Raw genomic sequence first — 19,802 nt, 5'->3', positions numbered from 1 at the left:
CCTTGAGGTTTTTAAATTTTAAAGGGTTTTAAATTTCTACATTTTCTTGTTAAAATCATTTTTTAGTTTCTGAGTGGAATGATAAAAGTATTGATTTTATAATGATGTGTGTTTTATTCAATATCTCTGTATACACTAAAAATAATAATTGAAAAATTGTTAGATAATTTTTATACTATTCAATTTTGTATATGGCTTAACAATTTAATCAACAAATATTGCCATAAAACAATATTAAAAAGGGATAAACTTACTTCAGTCTGTTAAGTAAGTTTCCCTTCAAATCTGAAATTAAGCCAAACTTCCAACTATAATACAATTATTTATCATAACGGTATGCTATTAAATATTTAATTAAAAGTATCAAATTTTTTAGATTCAGAGGCGAGCAATAAATGTTTTTATTTTATAATTATGAAAAATTAATTTTTTAACAAAATTAGTTTTCAAAATTCAAAATAGAAAGAAAGTAAAAAATCAAAATTGTCCATTAATTATAAAATATTAAAATTGTTTAAAAATATATTTATTGTTGTTTAATTTTAAAATAATTTATTGGTGGAAATTTAAAAACTTATTCATTTTTTTTTTTTTTACTTTTGATTAATAGGTATTATTATACCTATTTTACTTTTTATATTTTATACTTATTTTGTGTAGTTATCATCCAGGAAATTATAGCAACTTCGGTTCTTTTTCTACATAACACTTCGGCCATATTCAAATTAATACTATTTGCAATACGACAAACCTGAATAAATAAATCAAATTTAGTATATATGCTAAAACAATCACAAATTCACTAACTATGAATAACTTTTAATAAAAAATCAGAATTTAACATTATGGATGGATAGTCCATTATAAATTTAAAAATTTAATAAGTTATAAAGATATAAGTCATATGCATCTTAGTTTTTACAATTACGATAAATAAAACAATGACAGATGTCCTTCAGATTATATAATATGATATAAAAAAAAGTCTATCTGTTAATTTAATATATTTGTAACTAATTAAGAACTGATTTTAGTTGTATCAGCAATTTTAATATTATAAGTAATTAATATTGTACCTAAGATGAAAAATTAAATGTGTTTTATTTCAGCTTTATCGTTATATATGAAATTCGGTACCTATCCAATAAGGCACCATATAATATTTTATTATTTTATAAATAATTTTAATTCAAATTATATAGGTACTTTAATATACATAATAGGTATCTATATTAAATTATTATAATACCATGTTAAATATAATTATAAATATATATACCTGAATTGGAATTTGTAGAAACGGATTGGCTAATGCATGTAAATTAACAAACGGCATTATCTCACTGTTCAATGATTTCTAATACATATAAATAAATAATTATAAATCACAATTTTTGTAAATGTTTTATTAGGTATATAAATTTAATTTTAATATATAATATTCTCCCATTACTGTCTATTAATTAAAATGTACTCCAGGTATAGAGAGTAAAGTTATAATTTAAAAACTGCACAAAAATAAAATATTATATTGCTTATGACATTTAGTGGATCTTTAAAATTAATATTGCAAATTTTAAATTCTGATTCACAATGATGTTTTTTTTTATTATTATTAATTTTGTGTTTAATGTCACTTTTAAGAGAAGTACAATGTTTCATCTTCAACTATATGATTTCTAATAGAGAATTTAATCTAAATGGATACATTTAGTGATTATAAAATTAATCAGAAAAAAAATGTTTTAGTTTTTATGTTGTAATTCATAAATAACTAGTTTTAGAGGATTGAATTTTTAATCAAATATTTATAAAATAATTTTTTAGCTTTTTAAAATGTTCAAAATAATTTTACTTTTTTACATATAGTATTAATTATTAGTTACCATAAATATTATACTATACTATTATTAATTCTCTTTATATTAACATTATTATTATCTAACCTACACAAGCTAAATTGTATGATTTAGTTAATTTCATTGTATATATAAGTCTAAAATTATAAAACAATTAAAATGTAAATTGTATTAACATGAATCTTTGTATTAAGTTTAATATTGTAAATTATGATTTCATGAGCGGCACACATGAACCTGTTCAATGGAGCCCATTACATTTTCGAAGAAATAAACAATAATGATAATAAATAATAGAATATATTTTTACATTGTGTATAGGTATAACCTATTATACCTATCTTACTTAGTTTATTATTATAGATACCCACCATTTGAAATAACAAAGCAGTAAGCTTAATTTTATCAACATGATTGATTTCTCTCCATGATTCCGTAACACAAATATTTTTTCTACGCTATAAGAAAAATAAATCCAAAATAGCTAACAACACATTTTCATAACAGTGTGAAAAATAAAGTAATAGAAGCTGGACTTACAGTTGATTGGCCACTTTGAATAATAGGCCCAGTAATAATAGACTCGTTGCGAGTTACACCATTTGATACATCATTGTTAGGATTTAAATTTTTCGTTAATAAATTAAAATAATTTTTATTGTATGTATTTAAAGTACACGTGGGATGCATGTTAAAATGTTTTAAATTATTTGTATCTGTGACATCTGACTTAGTATCTTCCTAAAAAAATATAGCAAATATAGATAAGTATAATCTCTTAATTTAAATGCAACTGATATTACTTCAACAGGGTAAGATGTTTGTTGATTTTGTTGATTCAACAAATGCAATGATCTTAAACTATCATTCTCATCATCATTTTTTATCAAATTGTTTCTATTGTATTTTTCTTTAAGGTTCTAGGTTTATTAAATAATTTATTAAACATAAAGTATTTAAATTTTAACATAATATAAACAACCTAATTAATAATAAATTATTACGCAAATTTTAAGTATAATACTTACAAAAAAAACTTTAGATGTATTACATTCTTGAAGATAATCATCATCAGGTGTTTCTGTTAAGTTCTATTAAAAATTCATTAAAAAAAAATGATAAAACCTATTCGTAATATTCGCATAATTCATTTAAAAATATGTATAATATACCATTCCAACGTCATTTGTTTGTGAGCCTTTTTCAATAAAACTTAAATAATTATTATTTAAATTTAACATACTGTAATATTTATATAATTATATAAAAGAATGTAAGTAGGTATATACAAGTATTAAACTTTTATTTGTTCAAATAGAATTTTATTTTTAAAATGTGTTAAACTATTATAAAATGTATACTAAATAATATAAAATAGAATAACAATCATCATTAAATAATATAATACAATATAATATTAATTAAATACAAGCCAGCACAAATGTTAAATATTATATTGGATATATAAATAATTAAACTGGAGAACTACCGCATTAACTATGAGTATACTAAAGACTTAAAAACACTTAGAACTTATTCAGTATTTCAGTTCCATAATTATTTTACACAATGTTACATGTTTATTTATTAATTAAAATAATATTTGTATTTCAAAATGTCAAATCAATATAGATTTAATCTTATAATACATTGAAACCTCTTTTAATGGACACCTTTCAACGGTGGACACTTCCCATTAGTGAACACTTTTAAATTTCTCGGTAAAAATGTATGTAAATAATAGGGATTATAACCCCTTAAAAGTGAATACTGGATACTCTTAATAGTAGACGTGAACATTAAAAATTGGTACCAAAATTAAAAATAAATGTCTTATAAATGGACGCATTACTTGTAAATATTGAAAATGTGAGGGTTAATAGGATTAAAGGTTAAGCAATACAAATACTATATTAATTATCTTTTATAAGTACATTGCGTTCATATTTTATCTTATCTTTATGAATAAAGGATAAAACATTTTTTTAAAAGAACATCAACATTTAACATGTTTATACCCACTTTTTAATATGCACAATATACATACAAATAATTAGTTAATTTAAATTAATATAATTATATTATAATAAACAATAAATATATTACAAAACAGTAAATAATTAATTCCTACATTAATGTAATAGATACCACTAATTTAAATATGTGCTTTGTAATTCCTTTTTGATAGCGCCTGCTTATATAATGAACTTTTTGTAATTCATCGCAAGTTTCCTCTATGTAGAGGTTTTTTTAATTGTGAACAACTTCCTACAGTGAACATTTACTAATTCCCCATGTCTATTCACTAAATCTATATAAAGATTACACTGTATCAGAGAAACGAAATTTTTTATCAATATATTGATAGACTTGTCAATATTGTCTTTATCAAAATACAAAGCTACTCTTTAAAATTATAATGTTTTTATCATTAAAACGATTTAATATAAATATATTTAAATGTACAAGGTATTATTGTTTATTTCATGTTGAATATTTTATAATAAAATAATTTAAATGATAATCGATCAAATAATAATTTTAAATAGCCAGTTATCGTATTGTATACAATATATGCGCTACAACAGACTATAACTACTATTACTTAGACATGTTGCATTACTTTAACAAATATATTTAATTCTATCTATCATTGTTTATGTCATTAGATAAATATAATAATTTATTATAGCTACTATGTTAGAAAAAATATTGTACGAGTAACAATTTTAACTTATTTTTTAATGATTTTATTTATAAAATTAATTATAGACAATTAAGTATCAATACATAAAAATAAAACATTTTAACATACAAGAAAATTAATTTGATCTTCATTTCAATGATGCATTCAAGTATGTCATTGTATTATGATTTATATAGGACTGCGTTTTATATCGGAAAGTATTCTTCGGAACCCAGTGGCTATTAATCCTTTGTCGGGGATTCGTTGGCGCCACGTCAATAGCTACCCCTTCATCCCCGCAATACCATCCCCTCTAAAATATAAACCTCGACCCGTATAGTTACACACGCTGTGAAGGGATATTCGCATTCCACGTGGGCGACATACCAAAAACTTCATTCATAAAACATCCCTTTCAGACGATCACTGGCGCCACATCTTGCAGCTTCGATTTTGTGTAACATAGTACGTTTTCGCTGTATACAGTAGTACTGAGTACACACAAGTTCACTCACACATAAACATACATACTCACATGCAGACATACATATACACACTGCAGACGCTTTTGCTTTTATACCGTGAAAGACCATAATGTTGTTTTGTGTTATAAATATTTTTATCTTTATTTTAGGGCACCAACAATTTTCGATTCAACTATTATTCAGTTTAGGTAATTTCACCATCAACAATATATGAAGGTCGTTGAATTAAATTTCAGTATTCATTCATAAAATGATAAATGTTATACAAAATATAACAAAATTAAAAATAAAATATATAATATCGGTACAACTAAGTTAAGTATGTGTATTGGCGTGGAACATCAAACGTTTAGACTTATATATTACATGCGCAATATTTAAAAGTAAATTTTAAATATGAATTAACACAAATTATAAAATTTAACTTACTGAAAACCCCACTGAAAACTTTAAAGCAATAATAAAAGTTCACGTTAGAAAGGTAAACCGGTGTATCCTTAGTTAATACCGTTGATGTTTAATGTGATATTTTTATTTTTTTATTGCCACATTTTCAATCATTAAGAACAAACTGATAGAAAATCAAAAAATTACTTCTTCAAAGCATACATTAAACGTATACATATCATAAAATTTCCATTAGAGTTATCTACTTGAATATTTTTTATCATCGTTAGTTGTTATTACCTATACAATCTCACAAAATAAATGTTAACAGAAACTTTTTTATTTTACACAATATCACATAATTAAGACAAGCCATGCTTTGTATAGAATTTAAAATAAATTGTTAATTTAAAACTAATAGTAAATACCATACACAGGTCACAGATTATATACAATATGTTTCGGATATCAGATTGCTACATGCATTAAAATGATGTAGGTACATTGTTCTCGTAATCCACTGTGTTTAGTAAATATTAATATTACTGATGGACATGACATTATTATTGCAAAGCCACACTCAAAATTCTATACAGTATAGTTACAAGTTACAACACTTAAATAATTCTATTGTATTTTGCTTAATAGTCATAATCTAAAATAATAATATGACCATCTATAAAATATTGATTATTATAAATGGAAAATATCCAGAAACATATGCTCAAATAAATATTGAAGAGTTATCAACAATGTTTTTTTATTTTAAAAACAACATACGCATGTAATCGAATTATAAACGTTCTGTCTAAAAAGTCACAATAGCTTAAAATTTAAAAGAATCCTAGCATTTTCAAAATGTTGCTTTTAAACTTCGTAATAATGCTTACATGTATTGGTTCAATATGCATAAAGTAAGTATAAATGTTTAAGCGCTTTTTTAAAGTAGTAACTTTTTTTTAATAAAACATGTCTTTTTTTGTTGTTATGTAGGTATAGTTGGTAACAAAGTAATATGTTACCCCTGTTTATGGTCAGATATCCATTATTTACGTTTTCTCTGATAGGATTAATCATAAATACCGCGATACAGCCATAATAATACTTGGAAATATAATAATAACAGTTTGCCCATACTAGGGCAATGCCACCTACAAGATAACGCGCACTGTTGGGCTATCTCGAGTTCAAGTCACATACGCTAACCGACCATTATTACGTATCAAAAAACAGTATTTATGACCAGTTTGTAAGACTGTAATAACTTGCAGGTGGTTTGAGATCATCAGTAGAGATAGAGACGTCAAACTAGTAGCTTAACGCTTACAATTATAAACTTGGTGACTTTTTTAACCCTAGATATATTGATGCATTAGTTTACATTACAAAAATTCGGTAATTATATAAATTAATACAAATTAATTAGTAACAAAAAACGGTTCACATAAGACGTTAAGTAATGTAATTTCATGTGTAAAAACTGAAACAATAGAATATACAAATTAAAAATCTGTAGAAAAAGGCAATATTACAATAAACGAAAAATTAACTAAGCAATGCATTACAATGAAACGTCACCTTAAACCAATACATATACATCAGAAAAACGTTAAAATTATACATTTAAAAATATCTGAATGATTTTAATGATTATTTTTATTTATTGGTTTCAATAAAACTATTCTTAAAAAAGCGGATAAGTGGGTACCGCTCTGCTGTACATTAGGTGCCGTATGGATCATTATTATATATTATAGAAGTGTTAAATTTGAATCCAATGATAGGTATCATTGTATACGAAAAACGATTCTGAACGAAGATGATTTGTCAGCCTAGGATATCATGGATAATGCATTTCGAATGGTTGGTGAAAAAGGTGGTTTATGTTTTAATAGCCTGAATACACCACAATTTAAGTTCTTTTATAATTATTATAAGCTAAACTTATGGAAAATCTCGTATTGAATTTTCAACTCTTAGCTACTTATACAAAAATTTTTATGAATTATACCTACAAAATAATTTGCAAATATTCATGGTTTTGACGAATTTTTGTCAATATTTGAACTTCAAATGATAATAAAAAAAAAATTGTGCCTATGTATTCTTATAATTTTTTAATCACTATAAGAATAATTTATGAGGAACTTTGTATTAAATTTTCAAGTATTTTGATGGCCAAAAAAATTTTATCGACACTTCAAAAAAATTTTTCAGAAAAATTGAAAATTTCAGTCGTCTATAAATAGCTAAAAAAAAAGTCAAAATATTTTAAAAATTAAATCATGTAAAGAAAATGCCAATCTAAATAACTGGTAAAATTTTTAAGTATCTACGACTTATACTTTTTGAATAATAAAAAATATTTAAAATCGTTTGAGGATAAATTGCAGTTATCTATTATCATTACGCTATTTTGTAAAAATTTAAAATTCAAACGCACTTAAAATTTTTCCTGTAATGATGCTTCGAGTTTTCTCTATAGCTACTTGAATTAAAACTTATGGAAAGCTTAGTGTTGTATTTTTAATCCTTAGTTATTAACACAAAAAATTTTATGATTTTTCAACTTCAAAATTACTTGCAAATTTAGCGTTTTCGACAGTATTCGTAAAAGTTTGAACCATACGCTTATAAAAAAAATTGTGACTAACAATTTTTATTTTTTTTTAGCTACAATAAAAACAACTCATAAGGAACATTCTATTAAATTTTAAAAATTTTTTGGTCATCCAACATTTTTTTGTTGACACTTAAAAAAATTCTCAGAAAAATCTAAAATTTCAGTTTTTTATAAATAACTCAAAAAAAGTCAAATATTTTTGAATTTAACTGTATATAGATAACACTAAGTAACTTAAATATTCGGTGAAAATTTCAAGTATTTACAGTGATTAGTTTTTGAATTACAACCATATAAAAAAATAGATTTGGTCAAAAACTGGTTTTGCGTAAAAATTCCCGTTTTTCTGTTATTTATTTTTTTGTTTTTCTCGATTTTTTTTTAAAACTGTTGGAAAATGTTTACTTTTGACCTGTATAATGCACTAAGGATATTCACTTTGCCATCGGAAACCACCCCCAAAGTTTGAGATTAATGCATTATTTTGACTAGTTATGCTGTACACAGACACAAAAAAAACACATCATTGTATCAATACATTCATCACTCCATTCAGAATCTAAAAATAATACATTATAATATAAAATAAATGACGTTAATAAATTAAATTATTTAATTATAAAATGCAAAATAAACTGACAAACAGTACCTAAAACGACTGAGAATATTATGGTTTTAAGTTTCAACATTATTTTAAGGGGTTTAAAATAGGCAATTTTATAAATATTTTATTAAAATGAAAGATTAAAAATAAAATAAGTTGAAATGTAATTCACTATACCTATAGCTTAAATATAATTTCATAATAAATCTTAAAGTAGCTTAATTAAATAACCAAATATATTTGAAATATTTTATTTTTTAGCGCGCTATATAATGTTTATTATTTATTTATTTTGTTTATTAATTTAATATTACACAAACTAATACACTAATACATACTGTAACATACAAACAATAATATTATAATATCAAGTATCAGAAAAAATGTCTTATTTTTGTAATATTGTTTTATATTCTGTAGTTCTGGTTATTAAAGCTAAAATAGTAAAAAAATTCCAAGTAAGTACTTAGTTTTATTAATTGATTATAAATTATACGTGTATACTTTCAAGAATAAATTTTGTTTTACTGTTCTTAGCTAGTTCCAAACAAATGAAACAACTAAAAAAATAAATATATACAAGTATATAAAGCATTAAAACGAAAAAAAATGTATAAATATAATTTATTATATGATATAAGTTCAAAATTGAAATAAATTGATAAACAATAAAAAAGTTTTTTTTAAAGTGCGTGATTGGAAAAATCATTCTGATTATTAACAAGACAAAGAATTTGCTATGATGTAAATTTAAAATTATAGTTAAAGATGAAGGAGTGTTCTTTGTCATTGAATTATACTGTAATTAATGAGTTAAATTAAAATTAAATTATAAAACACTACACACGAAAAACGATTCTGAATGGAAACCATTTGTCAGCCGACATTTCTTAAGATAATATTTTATATTACTATGTAATAAAGAATTCACTGATTTGGTTACTTTAAAAACTTTAAATCTTTATCCTAAGCGCAATTAGAATATAATTGTGTGGTTTTGTTTCCTTACATAAAATGTCAAATCCAATACATAGAAAATCGTTGCCTACATTTTTTAGCATTGAAATCTAAGATAATTCGTGAACCACGCTCTTTTTACCAGCTATTATTAAATTTGTTTGGCATTGTTGGTTTTACGAAAAAAGAATAACTTAACATTTTTATACTTAAAAATAAAAAAAAAAATGGTCAATTGAGAAAACGAGTACTGCTCTACTACACATCATTGTAAAATCAATATACCTATTTCTCGCTTCATTTAAAATCTAAAATGAAAATTCGATATTCTTTTAGATATTTATATTACTGTCAAAATAACTTTTGAGAAAACTTGTAATAAATGTTCAATCCTTAATTATCAAAATTAAGAGCTTCACAAATGTTTATATACTAAATAATTTGTAATATTAATTAATATTAAGGCACAGATAGTAGTTAAGAAACCTTTTTTGTTAAAGGAAGTGTTAAGCTTTTAAAAACCAAAATATTTTACATAAAAATCAAAATTTAAACTTTTATATGAAAACAAATTCAACGATATCTGTTAAAAGATTTTCCGTGTTAAGTTAACTATTCGGAACTGACAAAATCTAATTTATATATTACATAGGTAATTACAATAACAAACATCGAGTGTAAATAAACGAGTTAACAGTTACAATGAAAGCAATGAGGTTCAAGCAATTAAGTTTTTTAAGGCACATTTTACGGCTAATCAAAATCCTAAACTGTATAATCAAAATATAAAACATTAAAACATGTTGAAATGTATCGAATTTGAGCTTTGGTAGCCAAGTACCAAGTCAAATCCAATTTAAATGCATTATTATTCAACTCGAAGAATTTGAGTGAAAAACTTTTGAATCAGTTTCCTCGATACTTTTATAGTTATACATAATTCGTATTATATCCTTGTGGAAATGTAAAAATAAATTAAAAAATTCGTTTGGTTCAAAAATATTTATATTTATTGTGTTTTTTTCTGCGTTTTTGGTGTTTTAAGTCTAGAACTCTACTGTTAATGGCTACCTACTTAAAATATTTCTTAGGCACTAAATTTCATTTTAAGGCCATGGGCAAATTTAGACTTTAAAAGTCTATAGTCGAATACCTATATTATTATGTAATAAAATCACCATTAAAAAAAAATATAATCCATGTATTACAAATTATTTAAATACAACTATAAAACAATCTATTTTTAGGTATAAGGTTGTATAAACGTATTTTGTTTTTATTATAAGTTTAAGTTGATAGTCTACGTACCCAATATTTACGCTACTATATAATAATAAACTTTAAAACGATAGAATTTTTTTTTTGCATTCATCAATGATTCACAGCGTATAGCATGTCCAGTCTGTATTTTACCAGTCATTCTGGTCTATTGTGTGGTCTGAATATAAAATGTATAGCACGCGACTGATTGTCATGAACTGTTAAGGAAACTTGCCTAAGCGCCATAATGGAATGCCAAATAGCTTTTATCCATAGAATAATGATTTTTCATTCATACGTTGTAAAATATAATACCTACATCCTATAGTAACTATATAGATTTCTTGATTAAAAATAAAAAAAATACAAACATTGCTCTTCCTTCATCATATACACACATAATGACATAACGCTTAGATATACGACAATTGATGACAATTAAAAACATAGCACAAGAAAAAATATATAATAATGCATTCCGAGTCCTTAAAATACCATTTACTGATATTAACTTGAAAATAAAAATAATTATTAAAATAATTTATTCTTCAATATTACCATGCTAATAAGTATTATAATGTAATATAGGTATACTTCAACATTTTAATAATAATATTAAGGTATTCAATGAATACTATTCATATTATAAATAAACTATGATATAAGACAGTTCATCTAGATTAATGTTATTTTTTTTTATTGAAATGCCATTTTTTTCCTGTAAGTATCCAATATTTCAATAAAAATTTGAATTTAGAGCCAATAAAAACTTCGATGTATCATAAAATATAGTACAAAAATTTGTAAACTTATTTTAGACATAATATATTTGAATATTTAATATTGTTTTGTTCTAATTAAATGTTTTAAGTAAAAACATAAGAAGGTATCCAGGAAGATTGAAATTTTTTACTTCTCCAAAGAGAAAAATGCCGAAAAGTTTATATGATGTGCGTTGATACTAAATTGTTTTAAACTGAAAAGCAAAAGGCAAATCGATTAAAATCATTACATGAAGCATCTAAACTTCAAAAATTTAAAACAGAAACAGAAAAATTAGGTATAGTGCATAATGAACATTCAAAAAACAAAATATATAAATAATAATCTTGTAAAGCAACTTTTCAAAATAACTACATAATTCATATAATTATTTTTGGCAGATAACGAAGAAGAACTAATTTCATTTTCTTCTTCTGAAGAATACTGCGTTGACTATACTTCAGAATCTGATAGTGAAATGTTATACCTTCAACAAGTACTCACTGAGTACTACATTATAGTAAAAAAAAAATAACAAAAAATATTTGAAATTGTATAAAACATTTTACAATACAATATCCATATACTACGATAATTGTTCTTAGTTACTATTATCTAATACACATAAAAATATGTGACTTCCATATCAATCAATTTATTACTTATACCAAATAATTTAATAAAGACATAAATACAATTTTAAGTACTAAAACGAAATTAAATTTAAAATTATTAACAACTGTGGTTGAAATGTAAAAATTTTAAATTGTACATGTATGGAAATGGAATTTCCTACTCTATCACTCCGTCAAAGTCATCCCGAATAAATTGTAAATATTTTTAATTTATCATCTTAAAAGAACAATAAACTCGCTCACATGTTTAATGTAAGTTTTGAGTGTACTTTATCATTAAGACCTTATTAATAATACTTTTTTTTTTTGAATGACAACACTAAAATCATAATTTATTTTCAATATCTAATTAGTAATTTCTTTAGAATGTTAACTTAAATTTTATTTATCTTTAAAATAAAAATTGTGCATTTTTTTGTATTTTTGAGATTTTTAAGTTAATGCTAAAACAACTTATGAGGAATCTTAAATTAATTTTTAAATCTGTTTTATTACAAACGATAATTTTATCATACATAAATTGAATAAAAGTTGAACATTTTAAAATCTACAAATTATTGTGCAAAAACAAACAAAATATTTTGAAAATTATTTGATTATTTATTAAATGAAATTTTCAAGTCTCAATTACTAAAACATGATTAATTCATTAGTTTTGCGTAAAATTGATGTGAATTTTATTTTATTTTTAACAGTATCTACAACTTTTTACATTTCACCTCCCTAAATACCAATTAAATCAGATTCTTTAGATATACTCAAAATTATCATCAAGATTAATTAAAGCGTTTTTTCTTTTTATAAACATGTCTTCTGGTGCAAAAAAAATACACGTCATTGTAAAACCAATGTACCTACACTCTGAATTTAAAACGTGTCTAATGTATTAGTAATGTACTTACATTTATTTTATGAAATGGTTGACTCGACATAAAATTGATGAGTAAGAATTGATGAAAAATATATAAATAATTATTTATAACTTTATAAGGTATGTATACCTGTTAGGTTACCTACAGGCTTATCAATAGGGCTCAAATTTTAAAGCATAATAAAGAACAAATAAAAACAAACGATATTGCTTTTAAAAATACAAAAAAGGAAACATATTAATTTTTAAAAAATGCAAAAAAAATCATACCTAACCAAAAATAAACATGAACTAGTTATAAAAAATGAATAAAAAAATTTGAAAAATTAATTTAAATAAAAAAAAAAAAATATTTACCATGTATTCCCCTATATTTGCAATAGTGAAACTAACTATTGTCCGACAAAATTTTTTTATGCATGGAAGACGAACTCTCTACGTCCACTGAAGTGATCGGTGCATATTTTTTTCTTACCAGAAATTCAAATTACAACATTAAATCTTAAATTTTGTAATGATCGATATCGATGTTATAGCTATACTGACCGCAAAGGAACTGCAGGCTTTATGTAAATCGATAATCTATACCTACTTTTAATATATTTAATAAACAAGCCGATAACGAAAACTATAATAATCTAATATCTGCATTCTGGGTTTTTACATTTATTATTAATTATTTTTGTTTTTATTACAATGACATAATAAATACATAAAAAATCCACGGAATAATTTTTAAAAAAGCAAAAAAAGCATTTACATAAAAAAAGCCAAGAAAAATTGATTTTGTTGTTATCAGAATGACGTGAAACGAATTTATATTTATGTATAACAATTAGATTTCTATCTCATATATAAAAAAAAGAAGCATATGCTTTAAAATCCGAAAACTGTATTTATCAAAAATTAGCTATTTCTGCTGCGCAACGTTTAAAAAACAATCAATAATTTCGGTAGTCTTCATAACCACACACTTTTTTTTAAAGATTAACGTTTAAATCCACATAGCTCTATAATTTTATATTTAAATTATTATTGCAATTTTCCAAAAATCACACCGTTCAATACCGCACACACGTATCTGTAACCCAGTAGTTCTCAACCTTTTTTGATTCGTGTCACCTTTAACCACTAAAATCAAACACTGCGTCACCCTAACTTCAAAATAATAAACAATCTTAGCTGTATATTTAAAAATTATTCTATTATTTAAAAAAAAAGAAAATACAGTACACAGAAAAAAACGTTTAAAACGTTGATATTAATATGAATGTAATAGTATGATTTTTTTTTCGCAAAAATTTTTTCTTTTCTCGTTGATATTTCGTGTCACCCCGGTTGAGAACTACTGCTCTAAGTGCTCTAACCATATAAATAACGTATAAATTTATCTAAAAACACATAATCATAAGAGTAAAACTTATTGGATAATCCACCGATTGTTAAAATACACGCTTGAGTATGTTCTACAAATAAGATGCACTTTTGATTTAAGAAATTAAATTTCTACTGTCAAGTATCTCAATTAGTAATTACAAATATTTGTAACAATATTTAGTGTACTCACGATTCTTTTTGACTTTGGATTATGGATGACGTGATGCTAATTATCATAAATAATTAAGTTGGGCAATAAATCATTTATTAAAAATATACAATATACATATAGGTATCGACTTTTTCAAAAAGATAATATTGATGCTATGTATCGTGAAAGACAACACTTCTATAGTTCTATTCTCAATGTCTAAACCAATAATAAGAACTAAAAAGGTAAAAGAATCAAATATCACACTAAATAATGGTAATAAATTTGCTTATAAATACCTAATTCAACTTAAATAACTGAAGTGAATTCTACACAAATTTCCAATTTTTATTTAACAAAATTGAATTCATAGCAGTAGATAAAACATTAACTAATTTTCCGAAATTTTTTTATCAACAATAAACTTTCAACGGGCAACGACATTTGTAAACGATGTATTAAGTATACCACCATTTTTTTCTTCTACTGTCGAAAACAAAATAAATTTATAAACAATAAAAATATGAAATAACTTAAATGAAAAACTTGAAAACTCTTGGATATAAATGTATTCCAATCTAACTATTAATTTAAACTTTGTTTTTTCTTATATGTATATAAAAATATGTTTTATCACATTATAATATTAATTATACAATTATTAATTACAACGGTTTATTTAAAAACAATAAGTATTTCATTTTTAACTATCAATCAAATGTGAGAGGTTTTGAATTATCGACCTTCAAAATTTACGTTTTTTACAAAAGACAAAATGTGTGCAATATTAAACGGTAAGTGTACGGTATGAACGACACTTTGATAATTTTGCGCATTTTCGACCACCAAAGCTGCTGCAGCTGTCTGCAATAACTACGATAACCGCAATAAGACCAACCACGTAGATATAAGATATTTACAATAAATAGGTACTATTATAGCAGTATTACACATATGCAGTTCATCCCCCCAAAAGAATTTCGATTTGTGGACGAGCGACCCGGGGTGTGTCTAATTTTATTGTGTCGGCGAACTCAGCTCTTATCAGCCGTGTCGGATCAAATTTGTTCGGACTTTGTCTCAACTAAGTTAAGACACAAACACACGTTATATAGTGTATATACATATATGTTGTATATACACACAAATACCCGTGTGATACGTTTGTAGATGTACCTATATACGACTTTGTCCCGCGAGTTGATAGTCGGGAGAGGGTCAATCGGGTGCGGAGAGAAAACATATAGGCATATAGGTATATTATAATATGTAATGCGCCTGTACACGGGCTTGTAAATGTTTTGGAATGTCCAATGGTTTTGGAATGCTACTGCGGGTGGTATATACTATGTATCTTCTTCTTTTTCTCATGCCCCTACGTATACAACACGCGTATTATTATTACCCGACAGTGGTCGGAAAACGATACACCGTCACTAATTGACAACCGCGCTTTGTGGGGCTTACACATCGTAGAAATGTATAATAATAATACCTGCGGTGTGTATATGTATATAAGTATATATAGGTAAGACACGAAACGTCTTAATGGATGTCGGATGGCGGCGGGTCCCCCTTAAACAAACAACCATAATAATAATATTATACATATATATGTATCTGTTATAATATGCTCTCGCGCTGCACATATACACACACACACGTCATGTAGGTAGGTACACGCACACTGCAAGCACGCGGCTCTGGTCGTGCCGCTCTTATCGACGGTCTCGATCTCCCGTGGGATAAATCACCGCACAAAAAATGATCATCGTTGCCGGAACGGGTGTGGCCCGAGCGACGTCATCGCGCGGGATTCCAAACGTAATTGATCGGGGGGATTGTGGTGGCCATGCGTGGTAGGACGATGATGGCGGTGCGGGAGAGGATAAAAAGGAAACCAGGGAGGTCCACGTAATAATAATTACACACGTCCGTTTACCTACAAAATACAAATCGCCATTTGGTTACACACGATGATCGCTGCTGCAGTGGCGTTACCGTCTGTGATATAATATTATATACATAGGTGGATACCTCTAGTATAATATATGAACCTAATATTATATTTAGGTATGCCTATATCGTATTATAGTATGTATACAGAGCGATTCCCCGAGCATGCTAACTACCTTTTTTCTTCTTTAATATTTCAGTTATTCTAAGTTTATTTTTTGGAATTTCTAAATATACTTTTAAACCATATATTTTTAAATCTCTTTGAACAACTTAAACAAGTGTACTTTGAAAATAGAACCTTCTGTTTTTAAATTGGAAGCCTCTTTTTTTTACTTTTAATTATTTAGTCGATACACTTTCTGAAAATGTTGATTTACCAAAATCAAAATTAAGACGAATATAGCTTTTGAATTATTTAAATTTATTTTTGAAAGTAAAAAATACCTAAGTTTATTATGATTAATTTTGAAAATGTAAGAGCTATAATGGTGACTTGAAAATTTTCATAAGTCAAATTAATCTGTCAAAATTTATAATTTGTAAAAATGGCCCAAATAATATAAAAACATTAAAACTACATCCAATATTACACCTGTTTTATAATTTTGTAAAGCCATTTTTAAAGTATTTTTCCTTAGTATAAACATTTGGATAACTGAAAAATTATTTGTTTGAATTTTTAATTATAGGTACGTCAAAATGTATAATAAATAAATATATTCTTTAAATTGTTTACAGTAAAGAGGATGAGGAGATTCACATTTAAAAACAGAAATTTATATTTCCACAAAAAAAATAACTCCTTAAAAATCTAAAAAAATGTCAACAATTTAAAAAAAAGTGGTCTTTAAGTATATTTAAACATTCTAAAAATTGGAATTTGAATAAGTTCGCATTATTAAATTAATAAATGAGTTGAGTATACTTGATAAATCTCCTTATATATATATTCGTAATCTATAAACAAGACGATCCATTTAACGACACTTATTATTTCAGAAAACACTATTTTTTTTTTTTTAATATTCCGTGAGATCATTTTAGATTGTTAAAAAACCACATTTTTATTTTTATTTTATTGTTGTTTTTTTTTTTAATTTCATATTCCTTTAAGTAGAATATTATTAAAAATATTTCGATCTAAAAAAAATTAGGACAAGTAAATTATTTTATGTTGTAAGTATTAAAAGTGAAATGAATTTAGCAGTGGACCAACATTTATTAAAATAATGAATTACAAATGTTGTTATTAAAAAAGTTAAAAATATATTTTAAAAAACATTAATAGATTTGAAATAATGATTGTTGTGCGTTAAATACTAAAACGAGTTAAATGGATCACCCGGAGTATACTGTATAATATGTTAGTACCTATTACATTACGATTACTTACATATCGCGTGCAGTCTTTGTATACATTTCGTTATTACATTATTAAATTACCAGAATAATTACCTATACTATTTACGAAAATAGACATATTATAATCATAATTGGTTATTTGTCATATACTTTAATACTTCATCATATATGAATCCGGCGAGTGCGACGAAAAACAAAACAGCTTGTATTTCGCCGCATCGGATGAACCGGCTGCGGAGCACCGCACTGCAGCGGAACAGCATGGTCAAAATAGAATTTACACACACCCGCCGGATTCACGTAGGACACACGAGTAAATGAGTAATACCTACTCTGTAACATTATGATGAGATTTTATTTTAAAATTACAATATATTATCACAGAATAAATAAAATTTCATGCAATATAATTTATATTGATGTAAACATAAATAGCTCAAAACAGATAATACATAAAATCATCACTATAATAAAAATAATTACCTAATTCAATTAATGAAAACATTTAGACATATTTCGTTATTAAACTATACGATTATTACTATTTACTATTATTAAGTAGGTACCCTACTTCACACTATTCAACGAAATAAAATTTTCTAATAAATGTACAGAAAAACTGGTTCGAATTTATAAATAGACTAATATCAAAAATATGTGCTCAGAGCTTTTATAGAAGAATTAAAATATGTTTCTAAAATTTTAAGAAGTTATATGCGCCGAAAGAATTAATTATTTATTAGTAGATAGGTACTAAAATAATAAATAAAACGAGGACCACTAGTGCCAACTTCAGAATATTTTATTAAATAGATTAGACAGAGAAATCAACTGCATACCCTCAATTAGAAAACATTTTTACATCCATCAAAAAACTTTTTGCACCATCATTTTTATAACGTTAAGATACCTAGGTTTCCAAAAAAAAAAAACCAAAATTTCGAGGAGGTGCTAAACTAGATTTGTTCCGAAAGGTTAAATTATATTATTATAAATCTTAACTATGGAAACCTGGAACTGATTTCAATTTAACAGGTTCAGACTTACCCTTTTATCTTCTTTTCCGTACTTTGGGATTTTTATTTTTTAGACCATTCCGTCCAACATATTATTTATCTCCTACATTTCCTTTCTAACGATAATTTCTTTCAATTTTGATTAGCAGCGATCCAGTAGTTTTTTTTTATTTGAGGACTATTTCTAGGACCTTGTTTAGCAATAAATCTTCCTAACGATATGTGTGTCCTGTCCAAATGGGTCATTTCTTGGTAATGTCATTCATAATACTCGATTTTTAATACATCTTTTTAAGTCTATATTCTTCAGTATTTACATCATTAAACGGACTGCATATTTTTCTGAATATTTTCAGCACTTAATCACTCATTTCTTCTGTAATTTAAGAAACAAAAAATAGTAAAGTTATGGTCAGTAGAAATTATAAAAAAATTAAAACGAAATGGTTACAATGAATTTATTAGGGATCAACACGACTGATTAAAGAGTTAAGACTGATTATCAAAAAGACGTGTTTTATAATTAAAATTTAAAATGTACCTACTATCAACGTTGAAATAATTTATATTCAGAAAACCAACCTCACGGACAATACACATTATTCACTACCTATGGAAAGCTATAAGATAGGTACATATAAAGACCTCGTACTGATTTATCACCTGCCACACCTGGCGCCTATTCATAAAAAATACAGTACTTGGAAATGCAGCGAACAATCAAGTACCTAAAGTCGAAATATATTCTCATCACCTTGAGAGCATATTATTCAATCCAATGATATCGCAAGTTAACTTAATATGATAA

The 19,802-nt window shown here is 25.1% G+C and overlaps 1 protein-coding gene across 1 annotated transcript; it reads right to left on the bottom strand.

Annotated features, from left to right (window-relative positions):
• Nucleotides 1–510: 510 nt before the first annotated feature.
• LOC114123097 (uncharacterized) lies at nt 511–19,053 on the bottom strand. The gene is made up of 7 exons (XM_050202538.1): nt 19,026–19,053; nt 2,888–2,950; nt 2,663–2,779; nt 2,400–2,600; nt 2,231–2,317; nt 1,280–1,357; nt 511–751 (listed from the first exon to the last, which is right to left on the bottom strand). Exons 4-7 carry the CDS (start codon nt 2,547–2,549, stop codon nt 635–637), a joined length of 432 nt encoding a protein of 143 aa, XP_050058495.1. The 5' UTR covers nt 2,550–2,600; nt 2,663–2,779; nt 2,888–2,950; nt 19,026–19,053; the 3' UTR covers nt 511–634.
• Between the last annotated feature and the right edge of the window lie 749 nt (nt 19,054–19,802).

Source organism: Aphis gossypii, chromosome 3 (genome assembly GCF_020184175.1).
Source record: "Aphis gossypii isolate Hap1 chromosome 3, ASM2018417v2, whole genome shotgun sequence".
Classification (NCBI taxonomy): Eukaryota; Metazoa; Arthropoda; class Insecta; order Hemiptera; family Aphididae; genus Aphis; species Aphis gossypii.
Note: the sequence above shows the minus strand (reverse complement) of the source record. Positions and strands in the feature narration are given on the sequence as shown.